This window comes from Octodon degus, unplaced genomic scaffold (assembly GCF_000260255.1).
Source record: "Octodon degus isolate 3935 unplaced genomic scaffold, OctDeg1.0 scaffold00012, whole genome shotgun sequence".
In the NCBI taxonomy this organism is placed as follows: Eukaryota; Metazoa; Chordata; class Mammalia; order Rodentia; family Octodontidae; genus Octodon; species Octodon degus.
In genome coordinates, this window is record NW_004524588.1 from 22,179,105 (window position 1) to 22,204,123 (window position 25,019).

The following is a 25,019-nucleotide window of genomic DNA, read 5'->3' on the forward strand; positions in this document are numbered from 1 at the left end:
AAATTGTATATATAATATATGTTATATATATAACCTATTATCCTCTTTTATGCCTCCCTCCTTTCCCCCTTATTTCTATGTTCTTGTCTAACAATAGTATCCCTTCTACTTTCCTGGCTTCATTTTCAGATTCTGCATGTCAGGGTGAGAACAGGAGGCTTATCCTATGCATTTTTACATCCTCAGTCCTCAAAACAGCTTCAGGAGCATAATAAATATGAATTTAAAAGTAATATAAAATGTTTATTGTTATGGTTACTGCTGACAAATCAGTGAGTCACTCGGAGTTCTAATAACATCTTTTCCCCAGATGAAGTAATATAGCAAATTGGTGCTTTATCTTTTTTTTTATTCCAAAGCAACATTAAACTAAAATTTAGATTATTAGTGATGCTTCGAATCTGCTTCAGTGAGTTTATCTTTGGTGGGGAGTGGGTTAAGAAGCTGTGGTCAAAAGTACCATCTCCAGGGCTGGTGTAGGGCTGAGGCAGGAGGATCACTGGGAGCTCAAGGCCAGCCTGGAGGCTGTCAGCTGATTGTTCTGAAATTTTGCAAGGCTGGGGAACGTTCGCATCATCTGCGAGTGGCAGGGTAAGCTCTGAGAGCGCTGGAGGCATCTTGTACGGAAGCCGCCTTTCTCTTCTTTCCCCTGTATCTATGCAGCTGTTAGGTTTATTTTTTTTTCTTTATTAGCAACTTCCGTAAAGTATTTATAAATTTTTTAAGAAGATGCTCTTAAATTTTTTCCTTAGATCCCATAATAGTCCTGGAATGGTTTCAGAGGATCTCTGAACCTGCTGATACTGTATCAAAGACTGTGGAGGGTTTGCACATATATGAATATCTTTTAACAGATTCTTTAAAAGATTAAAGTTGCAAAGAGTCAATAGTCATTATACATATTTTAAATCATATTTCAATTAAAGTAGGCCGCATGCAGTTTTCGCTTTTAGAAGCAGTCCTGTAGGAAGATCAATCAATACTGAAATGAGTCTACTACAAGCAAATTGTGTATTTCTTACGTAGCGCCACGGCCTCTGGTGGATCCTGATGTAATTACCCACACCACACCAACCGGATGAATGCTCACGTTAGTACTTGATAGAAATCTGAGGCCTGAAAGTTGGATTTTATTTCATTTCATTAGTCTGGTGCTGAAATCTAGAATGCGTGGTCTTGGTCGTCTCTACTAAAACAACTTGTCTTTTTCATGCAAAGCTGCACCGCCCCCTGGTGGATCCTTGTGTAATTACCTACACCACACATCTGGTGACTGCTGATTACTTCTTCCAAATCTGAGACCTAAGAGTTAGATTTTATTTCATTTTATTAAACTGATGCCCTTTTTATTTTTACACCGAAATTTTTTTATTAATTTTATTGAGAATCAAATAGCAATGAGACAGTTTCAAAACTGGTTAGTAGGACAGTTTCAATAGCTAATTCATAGTAGTTATTCATAGTGCAAGATCCAGACATGATACCCTGTCCAAACACTATTAATACAAATCTTTCTTCTCACTGAATTAAGAGAAAGTAGCTGTATATCTATCCTATTTTGGGTCTTTTTTTGTGTGTGTGTGGAACTGGGGATTGAATTCAGGCCCTTGCGCTTGCCAGGGAAGTGCTTAGTCCACTGAGCCATCTCCCTGGCCCATACTATTTTGTATATACAGATACAAAATGGTCCTTCATTTGCATCCCCTTTTTTGTTTAGTTTTATCAGAGATGGGTATTCCCTTGCCATTTAAATATTGTAGGTGTGTGAGTTCAGCAAAATAATCCAATATAGTCCAGTAGTCCATAACAGCAGTGGGTTATCCATAGGACTGGCAATGTCAGAAGTTGTTGGACTGATGCTAAAATCTATAATGGTGCGATTCTTAAGATTTTGGAAAAATAATACACTGCTGGGATGTTTAGTTCCTACATATTTACGTGAACTTTTCTTTTTTCCTTACTGTAGGTCGAAAGTTTAAGAAGTTCAATAAAGTCAGAGTCATGAGAGCACTCGACGGTGTTGCTCTGCCACAGCCGGTGGGCGTTCCAAATGAAAGCCAAAGAATCACCTTCTCACCAAGCCAAGAAATACAGTTGGTCCCCCCACTCATCAACCTGCTGTTGAGTATTGAACCGGACGTCGTCTACGCAGGACATGACAACACCAAGCCCGACACCTCCAGCTCTCTGCTGACCAGTCTCAATCAGCTGGGCGAGAGGCAGCTGCTATCTGTAGTCAAGTGGTCCAAGTCCCTGCCAGGTAAAGACTCTCAGAGCAGTGCTCAGCAGAGATCATAGTAGATTGTTGGACAGTTTGTTAGTGACCCTCGTGTGTTCTGTGGGGATGCAAAAGAAGCAGAGAACCCATCGAGTTTGATCTTTTTTTTTTTTTTTTCCTGTGGTACTAAGGATCGAACACAGGACCTTGTGCTTGCCAGGCAGGCACTTATGCGGCTGAGCTATATCCCTAGCCCTGAGTATTGATCTTAAATCAAGACTTAACGTACATAAAACAGTTAAGAACTAGCAAATGTGTGTCCATCCACAGATGTAACAGTACTTCAGAGAAAGACATATTGACAATTTCTTTAAAATGTGGCGTTTATTCTAAAACTTAGTTGAAGCAACGTTAATTGCTCAAAAATAAAATTCAAAGTATCGTCTCATGTAATGAGTCAAAATTCCGAGATTAGTAAGGCATCTAAGGTCATCTGCAGAAAAAAATTCTAAACAAAAAAGTTATTTGGACATAGAGAAAGTAGCCTCCAGTCACTGTTTCCTCTAATTACTAGCCAAATGAGGGGCGAGAGCTCGGCAGCACGGAGGCCTGAGGTGGTATCCCCAGGAAGGCTCTGCGGTCGCTTTGTCCCCCAGCCCGTCCCCTCTGCGTAGCTCCACAGAAGCCGAGTGTCGCAAGCACAGGGGCACAGCTCTCCCTTGGTTCCGTCGTAGACTGCAGACCAGAAAGAAGGTGTGCAGCGCACGTGTGTGGAGGCGCTAATGTCATGATTAGAAACAGGAAGCGTTTCTCAAAGATGACATTCTCGTCACACCAGTAATATCTGCATACTTCTCTAGACCAATGTATTTTTCCAATACCTAATAAGAATTAATAGTGGGTCCTCTACTAAGCGAAATGTGCTGATAGTGTTGGTAAAATTATTATATAAAATGTATATTTTAATTTTTCTATTCAGGTATGATTTTTGATAGAGGTTATATTTCTTTTCTTTGCAGTTTTATGTTCAAAAAAATTCTTGCATTAGCTGACAAATGTAGAAAATAAGCAATTATTGTTCAGAAGTATAATTTATGTATAGCAACACTGGCATTACATGTACTGTTGCCATTAGCCATCAACAAGTGAAGTATTGGGGCTAGTGAGGTATCGTGTGGCCTGCGGTCTTTTTAAGCCCTGTTGCAGAGCCTGCCTTTGGATGTAGCACTGCTGGTTGAATGATGAACGTGGTCAACAAACGCAAGCGACCCTCTTAGCTTCTGAGGGCCCACACGGACATGTTTATGCTCTTGTATCAGTTGATAATCCAAACTGGTTTCAGTCAACTTTAAACAATGTTAGTTTTTATTTACTGATTCACTCATTAGATGCCTAGTATATACCTTCCCCAAAAATAGCAGTGTTAGGAAAGGGATCCAGAAAGCTAGATTCATGGCGTAAAGGCATTTTGGTACAAGATATACTAGCGTGTGGTTACTAGTTCCACACACTGGAGAAGTTTACTTTATCCAGTCACTTAGATGTGGTAATGCTAATGAGTGACAGATACTTTGATTAAAGTAGCCCTTATACTGGGACAGAGTATGATGTGCTTTACAGTACAAATAAGCATCCTTTGCTGGACTTACCAAGTCATTCCTTTCCAATAGGAAAGTCTATGGGGGAAGTTGGGGTAAGAGCTGATGCAGAAGGATCATATAGCAGTAGTGACAGCGCACACGGGGCCCTCGGCCTAGGGCCGCAGGTGCTCGGCGGGCTCGGTGCCTACTCGGGGCTTGTTCTCTTATCTCTCTGTACATTTTCATTATTTTTGACCAGTTACAATAATTTCAGTTTGTCTCACTTCCCTGTATATTTAAAAAAAATTTTTTATGGAATAGAGACTTGCAAGAGACTCTATCTTCCTGACAGAATGCTTACAAATCGTTGCTTAGGATACAGTGCACAGATGTACAGCATTTGTGTATAAGTGATTTTATATTGACTTTTACCTGTAGCTTCAGTAAGCAATATGTGGAGTTTAGAACAACACAATATCTGTGAAATTCAAAAAAATTTTTTTACCATTTTCCCATAATTTTATTGATAAACAAATAGCAGTGAGACAGTTTCAAATCAAATTGGTAGGACAGTTTCAATAATTAACACATTGCATATATTCTTCCTAGTGGTTAAGTGCTGTACAAGATGCGGACATGATATCCTATCTACAAACACCATTAGAACAAATCCCTCTATTCATTAAGAGAATGTAACTATATATCTATCCTAACCATTTTGAATACACAGATACAAAATGGACATTCATCTGTATACCCTTTTTTTTTGTTAAGTTCCATTATTTGAGTATTATAGGTGTGTTAACTCAGCAAAATAATCCAAAAGAGTTCAGTAGTCCATAATAGTATTGGGTCTTCCGCTTCACTGGCAATGTCAGAAATTGTTGACCTGAGTCCCCTACAGCTCAACATAACAGCATGGCTTTACTTCTTATACTTTGTTTTTATACTTTTCTGCTGGATGGTTAAGACCAAGGTAAAGCAGGACCTGTGCAGCAAGAGTTGTAGCTTTTGGGTCTGATAATGTCAGTGAAGTCCCCTCAGGATTTATCCTGAGATCCTGTATCTCAGACTGTAGAACCTTTGTCAGTGTCAGCCATGTGGATGAGTCACGGCCATTGCTTGGCCAATGTGCTCTCTGTGAAAGCCTGAGAGAATGTTTTCTCTCCATGTGACTCTCCTTAGACACAGTCTACATCATCAATCACTTTCCTTTTTGGCCCCATAATCTCCTTGAAATTCAAAATTTTAACAACACATATTTCCTTTATTAAATAACTTTTGAGCCAGTGAGAGAAATAAATGCCAAGCTCTGTGTGAACGTGGTATGAGATACAAATATAAAGAAGGTGGGGCAGAGGCACAGTGAGCATTGGGGCTAGAAATATGAGGAGCAGGACTTGGGTCTTGATGGCAAGAAGAAATGCTCCAAGTAGAAGGAAGAGTGTGGTCTAGGCTGTGAGGAAAGGACTGCTCCAGCTTCATTTGGCGATGGATGGGCCAGGCCAGCGGGAGGCAGCAGGTCCTGTCCAGATGTGGGAGTCCCTCAGGAACATCAGAACTTGCGTCACATTGCTAACCTCATAGAATAGTAACAAAAAGGGGTTTTTAGCTGCTAAGTGAGAAAACGTATTTGTGCCTCTGAAGCCTCAGATAGTTCTGCAGGAAGGACATGCCTTCTGTGGGCTGCGTTACCTAGGTGCCAGAATGCCCAGCCAGGGAACACAAAGTGGGGTGAGGAGGGAGAAGCGAGGCCGGAGGCAGGAGTTACAGGCGCACCCGGCAGAGCTTTAAAAGTCAGCAGTTTTTAGACATTAAATCCATAAGCACATTTTGAATTCATTTCATCTTAAGCACTTTTCATCCTGTGCATAAACGGTAGCAGAATTAAGCTACCAGGGAAGACTGGGAGCAACAATTCCCTTTCGCACGTTTTGTCTTGATGCTTCAATTTCTTTGGTGAAATATCTATTAATATCACTGCTTTGACTTTTTTTGTGGCGGAACTGGGGATTGAACTCAGGCCCTTGTGCTTGGCAGACAAGCACTTATTCTACTGAGCCATCTCCTTGGCCCCCCTGCTTTGACATTTTGAACGTTGCGTTTTTGAGTGCATGCCTTCCTCTTGGTCTTAACCACGTGACTTGCAGTGGCCCACATGGGCAGGCAGGAGCAACGCTTTACTTCATGTTCTGGCTTTGATGCATGCCAGAACATCCGGGTCAGTCAGTCAGCATGTCATGACAAAAGATTTTTACTTCCTAAGTGAAATGAGTAAATCAAATTATTGCTTTGCAAAAAGTGAGAAGACATGGCAAGGGTCTACTAGGACTAAAATTAGGCTTTGATTAAAGGCTTTTGGGAAGACTTACAGAAACAACTTTTCTAACACCTTATTCCACTGAAATCACTGTTGCCCATGTTGAATATTTTTGTCGGATGACAAAATATTCAACAAAATTTTCAGCCCTCACAATGCTTCACCTACACAAAGGGCTGTCAACAAGCTACGTCCTAACTCCAGGTATGCTTGTTCTTCCATGCATCCCATACGTTTGGCGCAGCCTGAGTGCTGTCGAAGTTCTAGACTCCACCTAGACGAACTTCCAAGGCAACGTGACCATCTTCTCATGAAGTCTAACCTCTTTTTTCTGGATCTTGGCATGATACCTCTCCAGAATCTCTGGCATCATTGTGGGCTCACTTTCTTCTTCATTGCTAGGCTAGTTGTCAAATTCTGTGAGCTCTTTATTAAATGTGTCACTTGTTGTACGTACGACTTCCACTGCTAATGCCATCCTCACTTAGTTTAGCGGTAATCATTTTGTACCTAGATTTTAGCCCCCAAACAGCCCTTGATTCTGCCCCAATCATCATCCTCTTGGAACAATTACAGCAAATGATGTCTTCTCCTCTGCTTTTCAGAATTCAGGTGTAAACTCCACAGCCCTCGTACCGAAGGCCTCTCTGTGATCTGCCCTTGAATTTGCACGTTAGCTCTCATGAGTCCTGTCTTCAAGAAACTCTGAGTCTGCTTCCCACAATGCTCCTTGCTGCATTTCTTTCCTCCTTCCGCCATGTTTTGTTTTCCTACCTGGAGGCCCTTCTCTTGTCCCACCTGTTCTCCTGGCTGGCCCCGTACTAGCCATCAGGACTCTCATCTGACGTTTCCCCTACACAGATTTCCCTGCACCTTCCAGACTAGGTAAAGGAACCCTCTCTTCGATGTCTCCCTCACATTTGTCAACAAAGACAATGACACTGTGGATTAGAATCCTTTTCTACTTTTATGTCTGACTCACCAGATTATAAAGGCAGAAACAGCATCTGTGTAATCTTTGTGCTTAGTGGAAACCGTAGTGCTTCCTATCAATTAGGTGTTTAAAAAGAACTTTTAGAAATGTAAAGAGGGCCAGGGAGATGGCTCAGTAGGATAAGCGCTTGACTGGCAAACACAAGGATCTGAGTTCAATCCCCGGTTCCGCAAAAAACAAAAAAAACACACATTAGAAATGTAAAGAGTGAAACTGGTCTGCCCAGAACTACGCTGCCTTTGGAGTCATCCAGCATGCTGGTGATTGCTCACATCGCGTTGAAGCGTCTTCGTCCTCTGTGGAGTTTGCATTTGTGTGTGGAAGTTCCTGTTTTGTGTCAGAAGGTGTTTGGATAAATAATCCTCTGCCTTTGTTTTGCATTAGCCCTTTCAGTTATGTGAAAGAGCATGTGTTTTTTAAACTGAAGTTTTTGTAACTGAACCTATTTTATCAGAACTCCCGAAGCAATGTCAGAGAAATCTAGTAGGTAATACAGGCCATCTCTGTACTGTATTGTTTCTTTTAATTTTTTTAAGAGTTAAAAAAATGGGCAGCCTATAACTTGAACTTTTTTTTATGAATTATCAGGTTATTTAAAAGCCAGGTATATTTTTATACTATTGTTAAACATAATTAGTGTGCATTCATCACTTCTCTCGGTTTTCCATTTTGATTATCATCTCAAACTTTACATGGTCATTGTCACCATTTGGAATTAAATCTGTGTGTTCTCATATTTGTTTCAGTATAAAATAATGGGATATTTTAGTTGATGTAGAAAAGGTTTTACTTCAAGTCAGCATTGGGCATTTATCCCAGGCAAGCCTTCCAAATGGTGAAATAGCGAGAGGTTACTTTCTGAGTTCCAGTCTGTTAAATAGAAATATCTTTCCCGTTTTAAGTATTGGTAATTGGATAAATTTTAAGATATTTAGATAAACTTTGCCTTTTATCTTCCAATAAAAGCATTCATTTATTTCAAGTCATTAATAATCCCAGAATTTAAAAACAAAACAGAAAAATCAAACAGATAAAAATGAACATGAGGGGCCAGGAGAAGCTCAGCAGCACAAGGACGTGCCTGGTAAGCGCAAGGTTCTGAGTTCAATCCCTGGTTAAAAAAAAAAAAAAAAAGGAAAAAGAAAGAAACCATGAGGGAAAAGTAAATTTAAATGTAAACAGAATCATTTTTTCTTCAAAAAAAAATAAACAAATGGCTTATTTTATAAATTTGTAGAATTTTTATAAAACTAGTCATGGGTAACCATAAAGTAGAAGTAGAAAAACAATTGCCTCAAATATTTAAGTATTTTCTTCAGAAAGTTATAAAAGTGAGTATGAAAAAATATGGAGAATATAAAAGTGTTCCAGGAGTTTATTTTCTTGGGTACTGGGTGTTACTGTTTTAATATAGCTAACGAATTGACTTTTTACAAGGCGTTTCTCTCTCTCTGTCTCTGTCTCTGTCTCTCTCTCTCTTTGTCTCTGTCTCTGTCTCTCTGTCTCTGTCTCTCTCTGTCTCTGTCTCTCTGTCTCTCTCTCTGTCTCTGTCTCTCTCTCTCTCTTTGTCTCTCTCTGTCTCTCTCTCTGTCTCTCTCTCTGTCTCTGTCTCTCTGTCTCTGTCTCTCTGTCTCTCTGTCTCTGTCTCTCTCTGTCCCTCTGTCTCACTATCTCTCTCTGTCTCTGTCTGTCTCTGTCTCTGTCTCTGTCTCTGTCTCTGTCTCTGTCTCTCTCTCTCAAGTTATATATATGAAACCCATACTCTGGGAAATACATATCCCACAGAGAGTATTTATCTTTTGAATTTATTGCCATTTCTAACATTTATACCTTAGTTGCATTAGATAAGTTCTGTAATATGAAATGGCATATAATTTCAGTCTCATTCTATTTTAAAATTAGAGATTTTCTCTCAGACTTAGCACTTGATAGACTGATAATACAGCTTTTATTTTGCTTTGTGATATGCATGATGATCCCAAATGAGTTTATGGCAAGTAATTGAGTTGGTTCTCATGCCTGTAATTTTCTCATTTATGAGGAAATGTAGGTGCAGCGACATAAAAGTGACAAGCCCAGAGTGGCCTTCAGTAAGGAGACGGTGAGGACTGGAATCAGATCTTCAGAGCACATTCTAACGTGACGAGAATGGCCAACAGTAGACAGCAAAGCATGTGCCTTCCTTTAAAAAAATTCCTTTTAAAAAAGCAAATTCATCGATCTTTTATCAAATAAATTATTTTAAATCTACCAAAGAACTACTCATTTTTGAAAACATTGCTCAGTGGACTAAGTGCCTGCTTAGGCAAGCGCAGGACCAGGGTTCGATCCTAGCACCACGTGCTGGGCCAGCCCCGCCCCTAGGGAGGCACGCTGAGCCGGTGACTGAGACTGGGCAGGGGCGCACGCCTGTGATCCCAGTGCTGGGGAGGCTGAAACAGGAGGAGCACTGAGCTCAAGCTGCGTAGCGATACCCTGTACTGAATGCATTTAAAAAGAATGTTAGTCAGTTGATGCATAGTGTTTATATTCTAGGCGTACTGTGTTAAGACTCATGATTCTTTTCTGAGAGGAGGCTAGGTTAGATATGCACATAACAGTGTATTTAAGGCTTATGAAAATAAAGAAAGTGATGAAAATTACAAGCCAGGTTTTCTTTGGGTGGTGGGTACTGGGGATTGAACTCAGGACCTTGCCCTTGCCGGGCAGATGCTTATGCCACTGAGATCTCCCAGCCACTTTTGTCTTAGATGGTTAGTCTTTCTGCACCTGAGTAAGTCAGAAGTCTTAGATGCCTAAAACAAAACAAAAAAACTATGTTAATTATATTTAAAAAATTTAAACGTAGCTATCAAATAAAAGTGAAAGAAAAACATAAAAATACTAAAGGACACCCAGGAGCCACCGAACAGAAATCAGAGGACAAATGTGGAAAATGGGCAGAAACTAAGTTGGGGGGCAGCAGTACAAATGCATCCACTGGACCCCCCACCCCAGGGCACCCCCATTCCGAGAGCATCTACCTGTATCTGCGTGCCCCACTGACCTTGCTGCAGCCCTGCTGCGGCGTGATTCATGAGCCCGGGTCAGCAGGGCAGTCGTCAGCTCCCTTGGTGTGACAGTTGGACATCTGGTGTCACCAGACGGCACCCAGTAGAGATCTGTGCATGCGGAGAGAGAGGGAGGGAGGGAGGGAGGGTGGAAGGGAGGACCCAAACTGCCTTCTCTCCCCACCCCCGCAGGGGGACCCCTGTGGCGCCGAGCTGTGCGCACTGGAGATGTTCTGGGCCCCAAGAGCAGAGCAGCAGTGCTCCTGCTGACCTCGGAGGGCAGGACCACGAGGAGGGAGGGAGGAGGCGGCTTGCGCTCTGCTGCTGTCTCTGCGCATCTCGTGTAGTCAGGGGCAGGTGTCTTCCGCCCTTGGTGGCCAACGAATGAAGTTTTGCTTTGATTTCATTTACGAATTAAGCTATGCAAGTGTGTTTCAATGGATTTTTACTTTTAAAAATTTAAAGAGCTTTAAGATACTGGTTTACAATAGTCTATACCCACATTTCCATCTCTCAGGCTTCATTAGCAGACTTCACCTCCTGTCCTTGTTTTGACTACAGTCAGTTGCAGCTAAATTACATCCTTGTGTTTCTGGCCCAGACGTCTCCCCAGCCCTCCTTGCTCATATGCCCATTTGATACTAGATGCTTCCGAGGACCCTCAATTATGTCCAAAATAGACACTTTTCTCCTGAGCGTGTTACTCTTCCTTTAAAGCATTTTATCTTAGCAATGCTATTACTACTAGAGCATTCGGGGAAAAGATACTGGAAAACATGTTCGAGTCCTTCTTCCTGCCGTTAGCTACTAATCTACAGTAACTAACTTCCTCCAGTTAGCTGCTAAGTCCTTCTCACTTGTGTGTAAATATTTCTCTGAGAACTCCCTCCTCTTAATTCTTGCATGCTGACTTGTTTCTAGCTTTTGTCCTCTCGCCTGGCCTTGGGCAGTGCCTTCCTGACCTCCAGGGCATACTGCCCTGCTAGTGCCTTTGCCTGGGTGCCAAGGACCCACCTGTAACCCCAGCAGGCTGCATGCCTTCCATTGCATTTAACACCTGAGACCTTCTATAATCTGACCCCTGCTTACACCTCCAAGCAGGTGTTGTTAAAGGAAAATTAGATGAAGCACAATTGAAAGCAGTGCTTTTGCAAACTAAAACCTATTTATTTAAATTCTGTAAGATTGAGGTTCCTCAACAAATGGAACATGCTCCACCCAAACACTTTCTTTCTCTTTTAGGAAGCTTTTTGTCACCTGCTTTGCAGCTCACTGCTGTACCCCTTTGACCCTCTGCTCACATGCCTCATGCACCAGACTCTGTTCTGCTCTGAGCTTCTTCTGAGGGCAGGGTTTGGACTTTCGTGTCTTTATAACCCAACATTCTAGGGTAGTGCCGGGCATCGTGCCCTGAACCTCCGGAGGCATTGTCTGGATGAGTGACAGATGGCCCATTCGGCCAGCACGTTCTCAGAGATGCCAAATTCAGTGATCAACTGTAAATCACTCTCAGAATTGTTGCCTTTTTCCATTTCCATCTATATTATTTGCTCATGTTTCCTGAATTTTAGGGTAAAAAATACTGAGATCGAAAACATTACCCTGCTTAGGTCTGTTTTTATATTTCTGTGTACTTCTTTTAACGTTTTCAAAGCAAGATCTTGTGACCATTTCTACATGCTTCGCAGGCTTTCGCAGCCTGCACATCGATGACCAGATCACGCTCATCCAGTACTCCTGGATGAGCCTCATGGTCTTCGCGCTGGGCTGGCGGTCCTACAAGCACGTCAGCGGGCAGATGCTGTACTTCGCACCCGACCTCATCCTCAACGAGTAAGCAGAAGCCCTTCTTCTTATTACTATTATCAGGAATGAGTATGTAGGACAATTTTGAGTATTATATTTCAATAAATGGTCATATATATATTTAATATCCTAAATAATAGAATGTGCCGGAAGATCCCTCAGAATGACTTGAATCCACTTGAAATGATGGCATGAAATGACAATCTTAATAAGACGGGATCATTTTGATCAGTAATTTTGGTATTTAGGACTTTTTACTTTAATTTCAATATATATTATTGCCTTGTATTTATTAAGTTCTTCAAAATTGTGTCAATAAATCTAATTAAAGGCAAAATTAAATATTTAGGTTTATAAAGTTTTCTATCTTAATTCTACTGAAGGTAATAAAATGAATTACAAATATTTTTATTTGAAAGTATTGACTTACCTCTGAAAAATAAAAATACTATCTGTGGTCCTATAAGAAAAACTAGACTAGTCATTTATTTAAAAAATTGAAAGATGATGTTTCAATTTGCCTTGTTATATTTAAATAATTAATTTTTGGCATAAGACAAAATGACATTTAAATAAATACGAAACATTTCATAATCTTTCATAATATTCATAAGTGAATGCTTAGAGTGATTTAAATTAATAACTTATGCTTGTTTCAAGTCTTCAAGGTCCACAATTTTCATGTATTTCATTTCCTGACAACCTGTTAAAATAGGCAAAGAATCATAATCTGATTTACAGATCAGGAAGCATGCTCAGGAGAGCCGGACAGGCTGCCCAGGAGTCTGAGGCTAGCTGTAGCTCTCCGGAGTCGGAGTCTAGCCTTCTGCTCACTGCTCCTGGGGGGCCTTTTTCCTAAAGTGGACACTGCGAAACGGCCTTGGCTGAGAAAATACCTTGACTTCTCTATCGTTGACATCTATTTTTAGTCTTATCAGTTATTTAGGGCCTGCTAACGTCGCGTTTCCGCTCTTCTGTTTCCTATATTGCCATCCATTTCCCCTAGAAAAGGTCCGAACGTGATGATTTTGTGCTGAAGTAATTCTCCCATCTAATGGCAACCCAACATCAGATGCACTCGTGTGTGCCCGTCCGTACATGAGTGTGCGCTTTTATTTTCTCTCTCTTTTCTTTTCTTTCTTTTTCTTTTTTCTTTTTTTTTTTTTTTTGTATTTTAGGAAAGTGTCTATAGGATGTTCAAGATCTCACTACTAGTTCGGACCCGTAGTGATCCGCCTCCCAAGAGCTGGGATTACAGGCGCGCACCTCCACGCCCAGTCTCAATTGCCTGTCACCGCACTGCAGGGCAAGGCCAGTACGGCAGGCCTAGGGATTGTACCCCGGGCCCCTGAGCCTGCTTTCAGGAGCTTAATCCACTGAGCTATGGGATTTTTTGGCTGGCCCTACGCATTTATGTTTTCATGGCAAAAATTTCAGTAAGAAAGAATTTCTAAGCATGCCTCCATTCACATTTTCCACTCCTGTGATTTTTCTGCCTTTTTCTTGGGTTAGGTATTTAAGATGATGATAATGAAAGGGAAAAACAATATTGCTTAGTTTATATTTAACATTTTATAATTTCAAAATTATTTATTTTCCCATCCTCAAAACGTTACTGCCAGAGCTGGGCAGGGTAGCACGCACCTGCAACCCCGCCTTCTGGGAGCTGGAGACGAAGGAGCACGGATTTGAGCTCAGCCTGGGAGTGCGGAGATTTAGCAAGACCCCTCTCAAAACAAAAGGCGGGGTGCAGCTCAGGGCCAATGCCCTGGATTCTGCTTTGAATACTGCCCCAAAAGTGCCTACTAGAAAAAGTTTAAAGATGTTTAAAATTCCAGTAGCCAGTTTGTTTATTAAATATACTCAGTAATATGAGAAATCATTTCTAAAATCGTGTTCCATGGTGCATGACATAAATTGGCTAAGGCTTTTCTTCCCATCGCTCTTTCTTCTGTGCTCATGTGTGGAACAAGACAGAGGATGAAAGAATCGTCGTTCTACTCCTTATGCCTGACCATGTGGCAGATCCCGCAGGAGTTCGTGAAGCTGCAGGTCAGCGAGGAGGAGTTCCTCTGCATGAAAGTGCTGCTGCTCCTGAACACGAGTGAGTGTGCGCCCAGTCGGAACAGGAGGGCTCCCTGTTCCTTCCTGGTGGCCAGGAAGGGCCCTCAAGTGCTGTCACTCATGAAGCCTCAAGTAATGCGATCGTAGAGCATCGATGAGGTGTAGGTCTTGGATCGCAGCTGCCGAGAAGAGATGCCCGGTGTTAGCAGCAACATGAACGAGTGACTTGCTTTCTCATTTTTTACCTACTTATGACACTAAAATAGACTAGCCAGTTGATTTTAGGTAAAATATGCTTAAATTCTTTTTCATGGTCACCTAATTTGGTACTTTACTTAAAAAGTGAGAAACTTGAGAACTTAGAACCAAAGAATTATCTTCCTGGTGTGTGTACGTGGCTGTCTTTTCCAAGAGGAAGCCAAAGTCTGATTATGGTGCAGGAAACAGAGAATTGAAGATTTTTTTTTTCTCACTGCTGGGCATACATAGTTTCCTTCACACTAAATGTGCTTTTTTAATAGAAATTTTGCTAAGACCAAGATCACGAATGTGTAGTCCTACAAGATTAAGAGGCTCTGTGATTTTTCTTTGGGAATCTGGATCTGGCTGCAGAGAAGGGCAAGTAGTTCCCCAAAGCTTGAGATTAGTTTGCACTAATCTTTGGGGCAGCCAAAGCAAAGGTAAACGAGGAAACGGGGTTAGTAGTGGGCCTGCTGGGGAAACCAGCCAGGGTATGCTAACTGGCAACAGATGGATCTCAAAGTTTTAGGAAAAAAAATAGTGGTAAGATCGACAATACATTATAAAGTTAGCATGTATGCCTAAAATCTGAATAGAGAAATGAAAGATTTCAGAGGTGAATACCTGAATTACTAAGTAGCACCATAGTAGGAACTTAGTGGCACTCTTATAAAGTAAAAATAAAACATGACTGTCCGCCCCCGCTTGTGTTCTGTAAATGCTAACCAGTACAGTAATTAGGAAGCAGAAATGAGAGCTGCCACTCCTAGCAAGTGGGAAATAAAAGTGTTATTTGAATGTGGCATTTTTGCGTACCTCTAAAAGATAATCCATGAAAAAGTTATTTGAATGAAACATGGAGTGTTTGGATATAAAAGAAATATTCAGATACTGAGACCTTTTTCTCATATTAACAGGGAATTATTAGAACATTTAGTGAAGCAATACTAAAATGACAACAGCAAGAAGATATATTAGTTAAGAATAATAATCGCAGTGAAAATGTTAGAGATTTGTATGAAAATGAGACAACTCTATAAAGAAATCAGAGTTTATAAAAGAGAAAAGAAATACCCAAAGTGCAGAAACCCTAATCCAAATCCCACCAGCGTAGGAGACGGGGCCAGGGGTCACGCGGGTGTTTTTCCGAGTAAATGCTGAGCTAAACGCATCGCTGATTGGCGCAGTGCCCAGTTAAGCTGCACCCTTCCTCGGTGTACCTTGTTATTCGTATATTCCTCCCCTGTGATAAATTTCCATCTCCTGTCATTACCATCAGCACCTTTTCCTGTGTACGGTGTTTTATGGTGAATTACACATCAGAAGAAATCACTAGTCAGAGACCTGGATTGAGACTGTTAGTGTCTGTGTAATAGCCGCATGATCGTCTCCTTGTAGTTCCTCTCGAAGGGCTGCGGAGTCAAAGCCAGTTCGATGAGATGAGAGCCAGCTACATCCGGGAGCTCGCCAAGGCCATCGGCCTGAGGCAGAAGGGAGTTGTTTCCAGCTCACAGCGCTTCTACCAGCTCACGAAGCTTCTTGACAGCTTGCATGATGTGAGTATGGGCTTTCCAGAACCAATGATTATTTAATGTAAATGATTATTCTTCAAGTTTCTCTAGCTTTTTACATGTTGAATAAGAATTTTCAGTGATACTGTTTCTTCAAATTTGTATTTGTGCTTGAATTTTAAATGTCTATCGCGCTACTAAGCGTTCACATAGTGCAATTTTATTTTCAACATGGAGCGCTCAGGTGTCCTTTCATTAGTGTTAGAAAAACTGTTTATACATATGGGAAAAGTATGGATGTGAAAAGTGAGATGCAGCGCTTTGGATGAAGAAGGAATTAGGTAGAATTTAAGTCTTTTAGTTATTTCTATTTTTTTCCTCTCTGCTGTTGTAAATAATCCAGAAAAGCCCAACATTAGAACTAGGTTAATAAAACAAGATACATGTGGTTACTCAAGACACTGAATCCGAGCTTTATGGCTGCTTTGTTTAGAAACCACATTAAAATGACAGAGAAGGCATAAAAAAGCTCTTCACTCCTCAGGTCAACTTTTAAGGGCTGCGTCCTGAGCAGGAAGAGGTTGCCAGATGCTGGGCTCCTGGAGCGTAGGCGCTGAAATGGGAAAAATAAGCACAGACAAGCAGCTCGCAGGCAGAGGCAGCAGCACGGAGAACAGAAGGAACTAAGATGCTCAGAGAAGTAAAGCTAGTACATCCAGGAAAGGAGGGCGGAGGGTAGTCCAAAGGGGGTGTTTAGCAATAAGAGACTTGCACATAATTAAATACAGGAGATAAGAGGAAAACATAAAGGAACCCCTGGGAGAGAAGATGGCTAAAAGTAGAACATGGAAAAGTAGAAGGGACCCCGCTTTTAAAGGATTAATTGAGACAGTTCCACCATTCAAGAAAACAACTTCCATTAAGAAGGAACAGAGAATCAGGAAGATGACTCTGTAGCAATAAAGGGTGACAGAACTCAAGGATATTTGTTTCTAACTGTAAAGGCACAGGCACTGCGCAATTGCACCAAGATACATTATTATACAAGTTGTGCAAGAAGTAGGGCACGTACAGTGTCAGCAATCAGAATGCCACTAGATTTTTCTGTAGCAGCACCAGAACTCAGAGGGCAATGGGATGGTGCCTTCAGAACTTTGAGGGGAAAGAAAAGTTTCCCAGAGTAGTCTACATACTTAGCAAAGCCATCAAACAAAGCCAAACACAAGGAGCCAAGGAAGAAGTAGACCCGACCAAGAGAGGCACAAGGTGAGGTCCCAACAGTCACTGCACAGAATCATAATTTTACTACAAGGCTCAGGAAGAAATAGAACTAGGAGCTTCTGGCACACGTATCTGCATGAGGTGCTGTCTCACAATTCTCTCGGGGAATTTGACTTTGTGATACATACACAGAAAACAAATCAGAAACAGTGCAAGCCATTATCTTGCAGAATAAATACAAGTTGTATATATAAAAAAGCTTAATCCAGACAGCAACAACACAAATTTGTACAATATTGGATATTGATTACAGTCACACAAAAGATTAAAATATAACTCTATAGAGAATAAAAGAAGAGAAGCTCATCAAGGGGAGCATGTACGGTGTGAGAAGGGAGCTCACTCCTGTTCTCCAGTCCTCAATCAATGTCAAAATTAGAAGACAGAATTTATTAGAAATAGTGATAAGGGCCAGGGAGATGGCTCAGTGGAGTAAGTGCTTCCCTGGCAAGCGCAAGGGCCTGAGTTCAATCCCTGACTCCACAAAAAAAGAAAAGAAAAGAAAAATAGTGATAAATGTCAAAAGACAAGCTAAAGATACTGAAGTCATATCTGGAAAGCTGGAATAATAATAGGAAGACATTTTGGAGGGCTGATAGATCTTGGTGCTGCTGATGTTGCTGTTTATATCATAAATTTTAGAGTACCATTTAACTTCTTAAATTATACAGTTAAATCAGTTTACTAAAATTAGAATAAAATTAATTGTGTTGAATTATTGATTATGAAATAACTGCATTTTGAAATGGTATGTATATAATTTTGCATATAAACTTGTGTACACCTATGTATATATACAAAAACTACCCAAAATACAACAAAAATATTTACCTTGTTGATCTTGTGGGGACACCAACAGCGTTTATTTTGTAATTTTTTTCATATTATCAGAATGTTCATAGGAGTATAAAATATATTACATTATTTTAGAGTAGCAAGAGTTATTTTCATTTTGGTAAGAAAAAAAATCTCTGTAAAGACTGGCCAGATAGCTCAGCGGACTAAGGCATCTGCTTAGGCAAGCACAGGGACCGAGTTCGATCCCTGGCCTGCCGTGCCGGCCCTGCCCCCGGGGGCGCACTGAGATGGCAGCTGAGCCTGGGCGTGGTGGTGCGCGCCTGTAATCCCAGCGCTTGGGAGGCTGGACACAGGTGGATCACTGCAAGTCTGAGCTCTATAGTGAGACCCTGTAGACCCTGTACTAAATACATTTAAGAAAAAAATTGGTATTTCTGTTGTTAGAAAAATAAGTTGCATTAGAATGGCACGTGTATTTATCGTTTCTCTCACATGCTTCCTTTCTGCCTGCTAAACCAAAAGCTCGTCAAACAGCTTCATCTGTACTGCTTGAACACGTTTATTCAGTCCCGGGCCCTGGCTGTTGAATTTCCAGAAATGATGTCTGAAGTCATTGCTGCGCAGCTGCCCAAGATCCTGGCAGGGATGGTGAAGCCCCTTCTCTTTCATAAAAAGTGAATGTCATAAGTTTCTTTCAAAACATTAAATTTCGTGGTTTGTATTTTTGTGGTGGCTAGGCTGATGAGGTTTCTAGTTTTTATAAAATTCTTCTGAAAGCCTTACCTTTATAACATATCATGCAATGTAAATTTGTGAGGAAATGTGAGTCTGATTTTCCCTTGTAAAGCATAAGTAGAATGTTTAAAGTGTTTTGTGTACTTATATTTTATCTGAGTTTACAAAAATGCCAAAGTACTAAGACTTGAAGTAGGCACTGTCTTATCCATATTATTTCATGCCACTCTAGGTGAGGATCTTAACCGTTGCATCTAACCAATGTACTTTAGAGGAGAAAGAACTCATATATAATAACAAAAAGCAATTATATGTGTTACTACTGGGTAATTCCTCTTTGTTTTTATAATTTTCGAAATGAACCTTTAAAATGGTAGGCAAAAGTTAAACATTACTCTGAAAATTCACAACCTTAGCCAAGTTGTCAGAATTTTTAATGCAAAATATATAGGTCCAGACTTTTAAACCACTGAAATAACTGATAGGTAAAACAGGCCTTATAATGGTTATTTCCCAAATTTGAAACACAGATTGATCCATAAAGACAGTTTAATATGCAACAATATCACTAAGACCACAGTAGTGGGAACTTTGTAGGTTTCTTTTTTTTCTTTTTAACCTTTATGAGGGGTTATGCTCAAATAAAGAGCTTCGAATAGAAATAAAAAGCAAAAGATCCTGGGACCTCCTTTCCATCCCTGGCAGGTGGAAAATCAGCCTTCTCGGTTCAGATGCCTCACCTTTCAAAGTGGTGTAATAGTACCTTTGCCCTGTCAAATGCTTTTGTTGGTCGGAGCTTTTTAGCATTTTCTCAAACCAAAGAAAAGATGGGGGTACTATTTGTTTTTCCAGAGCTCCGCAGGGATGATGATGTTCTTTTAGTGAAGCTAAGTAGATGACTCAGGTTGAAACTTTTTGTGTGTCTGATCAAAAATGTGAGCTTCAGGAGTAGCCAGATCTCAGGTGGAATTTCCGAGTGCCTCTGACCCGTTTCCAAAAATGCCAGATGCTGGCTGGTAGAGCACAACTGAGCACGGGAACTAGATTAGTTCATGCACATCGTTATTTTAACTGCAGATATTCCTTTGGAAGAGAGGTGAGTGTTCTTTTCTGAAATAAATCACTGGACATCTCTTTTAAAGCAGAAGAAAAAATATATACCCATGAAATTTTTACCACTAATAAAATTCAATCAGAGTAAATTATTGAGATTTTTCATAAATACTAATTTTAGACTCTGTGTGTGTGTGTGTGTGTGTGTGTGTGAGCATGTGTGTGTAGTATTTAACAATTTAACAGCTCAGAGAAACTAGTATCCTCAAGTTTTTCTAAGTTTCTTCTAAAGTAGACACATTGCTATCTTACAGAAGAGATTGCGCTATCAATAGGTAATAATAAGATTAAACTTTGCAAGCAATGTAGAAAAATTCTAATTGGCAATTTCTGTTTTCTTAATGCATTTTAATTACCCACTTATTTTAACTGATAAATATCTGAAGCTTATCAAAGGATAGAACAAAAATATTCTTAACACGTGGGGCCCTCAAAACATGGAACAGTGGTTTCATGTGATAAAAAACTAGCATAATTCTGTTAGCATAAATTTAAAAATACATTTTCCAATTTAAAAATTAAGTTAGCTATAGAGTATCTATAAATAATGGATCCACGTTAGAGACAATTAGAGACTAAAATATACTCTAACCAGGTCTCTTGGCTCAGGTTGATTAGATCTACTGTCAAATCTAATAGGTAATCTAACATGCTTATAACAGTCAAGGAAAGTTTAACCCACACATTTCAAATACTCTGCATATTAAAATAGAACGGCTGCTTTCTCACTGTCTCTATGCAAATGTCTTTTTCTATAATATATGTGGAATACATTCTATTCTTCGCTGGTATTTGCTTCGTCAGTCTTCATACATACAGACTTCTCTCTTCACTCTTCAGGGCCACAACTATCTTCCAAAAGGGAATTTAATTATACTACGTCCTCTGTGAAAAACGCTCACTGGTTTTCAGTTACTCGTAGCTGCATGTTGGAATTTCAAAGAGGGTTTTAAAAAAAATCATTACCTTAAAACCTCCTTGGATTCCATCCTTCACAATCATATTTCAACCAGTGAGTGCACTTGATATACTCCTCCCATGTTCCAGCCGTGACAATCTTGTAGCATTAACTTTGCTTCCAGAATTTTCTCTGTTGATATCCTACACCTCGTGTCTTTATAAGCCCCCAAGACGCAGCCAGATAACATTTCTAATCTTCTCAAGTCTTCAGGGTGGTTTGCTTTCCCCTCGGTTCTCCTGCCATCTTGTACCCTCTGAACCACAGAGTCACATACTTTAGGCTTCTCGCTCCTCTGCAAGTCTGAGAACCTCTTTGCGACGGAGCGCTAGCGTTTTGTCGGCAGAGAGCTGGATGACCAGTTCTGGGTCTTCTGTTACCTGCGCCTCTGTCACTCTCGGGTTTCACTGCTGAGTGGACTTGTTCCCATGACCCAGCGCTTTTCCCGCGTCTCCTTTCTCACGACCTACCTCCATTTCACTTCTCTTCGGCACCTCAAAATTTTTCATCCTTTCCACTACTTTGTGAGATTTCACTTTTTATTGACTAATGTAAGAGTACATTTTGTATGTACTAAGGACAATACTTTTGTTTTGTGGCATGTCTTCAAACTGCATTCACAGAATATTACTTCCTTCCCTATAAAAAAATCCCACAGATATAACTGTTGCTTGTATTTAAGTAGCATTGAATTGTTTTGCACTTCAAACCTGAATATAAAGTTTTCCTCATTTCTAATTTCATTCAGATATTGATTGAATATCTTATATTTGCATATAAAACATGCTGATAAGCTTCTTGAGAATTTGGAGCGGATGAAATACTATAATTCAAAAAAGGTAGAGTCCAGTGTCAGGTATAAATCACAGTGTCTGACAAGTATTTGTCAAAAATATAAATTTTTGTTCCTGAGATTTAATAGGTGTAAAGTACTGTTTACATAGAATTTTTTAAATACAAATGTTCATAAAAACAAATTTTTAAAAGTTAATATTAAATAATTTCTTAATATAATCAGGGATCAGTAATTTATTTGCACTAATCAGTATGTACATTTGTTTGTTGAAAAAGCAGTTATTTTCCCACAAATATCCTCTTAATAACAGTATTTTTAATATATCCCATGCAGAATAATTAAGGGAAAATTACTTCTGTGAAAGGATTTGGCATAATTATAAGAATGTTAAGTGTGTCCAAAAGTCCAAACCCAATCCCATGTCATAGTCCTTTTAAACTCAGGTGGTAATCCCAGGGAACTATTGAGATGTGAGTCTTTTGTTGGTTGATTCTCATTAGTTGGAATAAAAAACGGTAACTGGATTGTATAAATCCTTTCCCACATCATCATTTAATTTCCACAGTAACTGGAAATTTTTCTAATTTTTACATAACTATCAGGGAATGCAGCAGATTGGCACCTGCTAGGGCGTAGCTGTTGTGTGACAACTTCGTAAGGAGGTTTGGTAGTCTCTGTTTCACACTGGTTCACAATGTAGATGTCTAAACAGTGGGATTTAATACTTAAGGCTGAGATTAGATAATGAAAAAATAAATTTCAAAAAGAACATGACATTACCAAATGAATGGAAAATATCTTTGATTCCCAGTACCAAAAAACCCCACCAGCAACAAAAAGAAAACCGTGGAAGATATCTAGCCCTACCCAAGTTCCTGCTAAAGATATCTGGCCCTACACAAGTTCCTGCTGCTAGTGTCGCTGTTACTGTTCGGTCATACAATCTTTATCTTCACTTTTCAGGTCATGCTCTTTTTGGTAGGTCTAAAGTAAAAGGAAATCCTAAGAAGGCAAGTTGCGCATCAAGAATACTTGAAGATTATTGATATATGCTCTTCAGTAAATAGAAAAAGTGTTCTAAAAAGTTGAAAAGTTATTTGAGTCAGAAGCAATGACACTTGGGATTTTTTTTTACTATTTTATGACTTTCTTAATGTTTAAGGATGTGGCTTTTTTACGTAGCTAGCACTTTGCTGTTATTCTTTCACTTTCAACATTAAAATAATGTATGAGTACACTGATGCCAATATGGTAGGTAATGTTTCCCCCACAACCATGCCTTTTACATGGCTACTGCATGCGAGCCTGTAACTCCCACAGTCAGGCCCATGTCCTGAGCAGTGGCCTCCCAGAAGGAGCCAGCCTAGGCCCGCGCCTGCTTCCCTGCCAGTTTCTAGCTAGGTGAGTGCGAGTTAAACTGTCTTCTATTCAACCTTCCCTGCCTGTTTTGTGATTAATAGAAACGGAAATAAGTATACAGGTGTTCAGAAACAGTAATTGTCGTGATTGCATTTTCAGTACTTCATGGTTCTGGCTATGACTGATTACACTAATATCTGTATTTTATAGTGAAACCAGGAAATCTGGAGTCTCCTTTACTTCTATCACTACGCCTGATTATATATTTGGCTGATTTGATCTGGAATTAGTGCTGGGTATATTCAGTTAATTTCTTCCCTTAAAAAGATCGTCATTTGAGTTTGGGGCTTGTTTTCTCAGAAACCTAATGAGCCTATCACACTTTCAATATCTGAGAATAATTATTGAAGTTGACATTTTTCAAGTGTCTCTTAAAATATACATATTTTGACTAGAACATACCTTTTGAGAAGTCTATTAACTACGCCCTCAGATTATTTTTACTGAGGCAGTAACTATAGAAAATTCAACAATGAGATTAAAAATCATGAATTTATTCACCAAAAATAACATTCCTATCCTGATGAAGGTTATGATGAAAGGGACCCTCATGTCTGCTTTGATCTGATATCTGAAGTAGGTGGCTATTAATTTTTAGTTTTGGCTGTGAATACCTGAATAATTTCTATGACCTGTATTTGCCCTTTACAGATCAGATTTCAAAGTTCCTGAGTTTGATTCCAGGATAGAATGTTAATCCCTTTAAATATCTTTGAAACTCCATAGCCTTCACAATAAAAACCACTCAAAATGGAAAAACTGTATTCTTTAAATTTAAAGGTATCTCATTTTTATATTCAGTTACTAAAAAAACTCTGCCAGTACTGATACGGCAGAATGGACGAGAGTGTACATCTTCTCCCCAAGCTGGCCTTCTAAGCAGCACCACGCCATTTAAATTTAGGGAAATACACAGCCATATATTCTACAAGTATGCCAATCCTAAGCTGTTTACAGCCTCTAGACTAAGTCATAAATTGGGGTTCCGGTTTCCCAGTTTCCCTTACTCAAGGTCAGGCAAGAGGACACTCGGTCTGTACCTAGCACCTGCCATCTATTTAATTAACATTAGTCCATGCTCTCTGTCTGGTCCTAAAATTCAAAATCGAGTAACAAAAGTAAAGCCCCTGACTATTCATCTCTTATTATGGAATACCTGCATTGGTCAGTATGCTGTAACATAAATCCAAGTTGAACTGGGCTAGATAACTGAGTTCAAACTCTGTCACACTGTATTCAAACTCAAGAAATAGCTCTCTAGACCACCAGTGAGCTGGACTAATAAAAATTATACCTCCAGAATCAAGTCTGAATCAGTGTGTCCTTAAAAATTGAAAATGATAAGCAAAGAATAGTTTCCTTCAATAACTTATCCTCCCTACAACTGGAGAAGGTTTAAGAATTTGAGGGCCATGGGTGACAAGCTAAATAGCCGCAGTTTATGGCTGCAACTGCTGGGCTGCAGCAACAGGAGGAAAAACATGAAGGATCCGCCCCCTCGTGGAGCTGGCTGCGTTCCCAGGCAGAGCTCTGAGCACCAGGCTGGAGGCTGCGCCCAGGCCTGTCCAGGCCCTGCACAGCTGTGGGGTCTGGACAGCTCTCAGGGTTGCTGAATTAGCCCCGGAATGTCACGCTCATGTTCAGTTTACTGGCACTTGTTGCTGTGTCACGCTGACCTTATTGTTAGACACAGGTTTGTTTGCTTTCCTACGACTGGCAGAGAGACGGGAGAGCATTACTTTTAAGCTGGTTGAAGTAATTAACTGACAAAGCACTTTCAGAGCAATGTGAATTAGGTGACTCATCAGCATACTGTCTCCATGATTTTAAAGAAAATGCACTGTCTTAACTAATGCTGTAGTGTGACATAGTGTCATGGGCCATATGTAGACAGAAATGTGTGAAACACTTACATAGCACTGTAAACAGTTTTTTTAGGACATACACTGTAGCTTATTTTTACAGTCTTTTGAAATTGCTGTTAACATATCAACTCCAGATGGATCCGAATTCCCAAACACAAATTTTCCTAAGTGAAACCCACTTAAGTATGTTTTGTTTTTGTCGCATGCACATAGAGCCTAGCATTGCTTAGGCTGTGAGGTCTACGTCTGCGTGGGTTTTGTTCTTATTTTA

General features: G+C 40.0%; 1 protein-coding gene across 1 annotated transcript in view; it reads left to right on the forward strand.

The window, feature by feature from the left end:
- Positions 1-18,583, forward strand: part of Pgr (progesterone receptor) — a 57,559-nt gene extending 38,976 nt beyond the window's left edge. The window contains exons 5-9 of the mRNA XM_023709483.1: positions 1,967-2,260; positions 11,851-11,995; positions 13,942-14,072; positions 15,671-15,828; positions 18,385-18,583. Coding sequence (XP_023565251.1) covers positions 1,967-2,260; positions 11,851-11,995; positions 13,942-14,072; positions 15,671-15,828; positions 18,385-18,540 — 884 coding nt within the window. The 3' untranslated portion in view covers positions 18,541-18,583. The remainder of the gene's footprint in view (positions 1-1,966; positions 2,261-11,850; positions 11,996-13,941; positions 14,073-15,670; positions 15,829-18,384) is intronic.
- Positions 18,584-25,019: the final 6,436 nt, after the last annotated feature.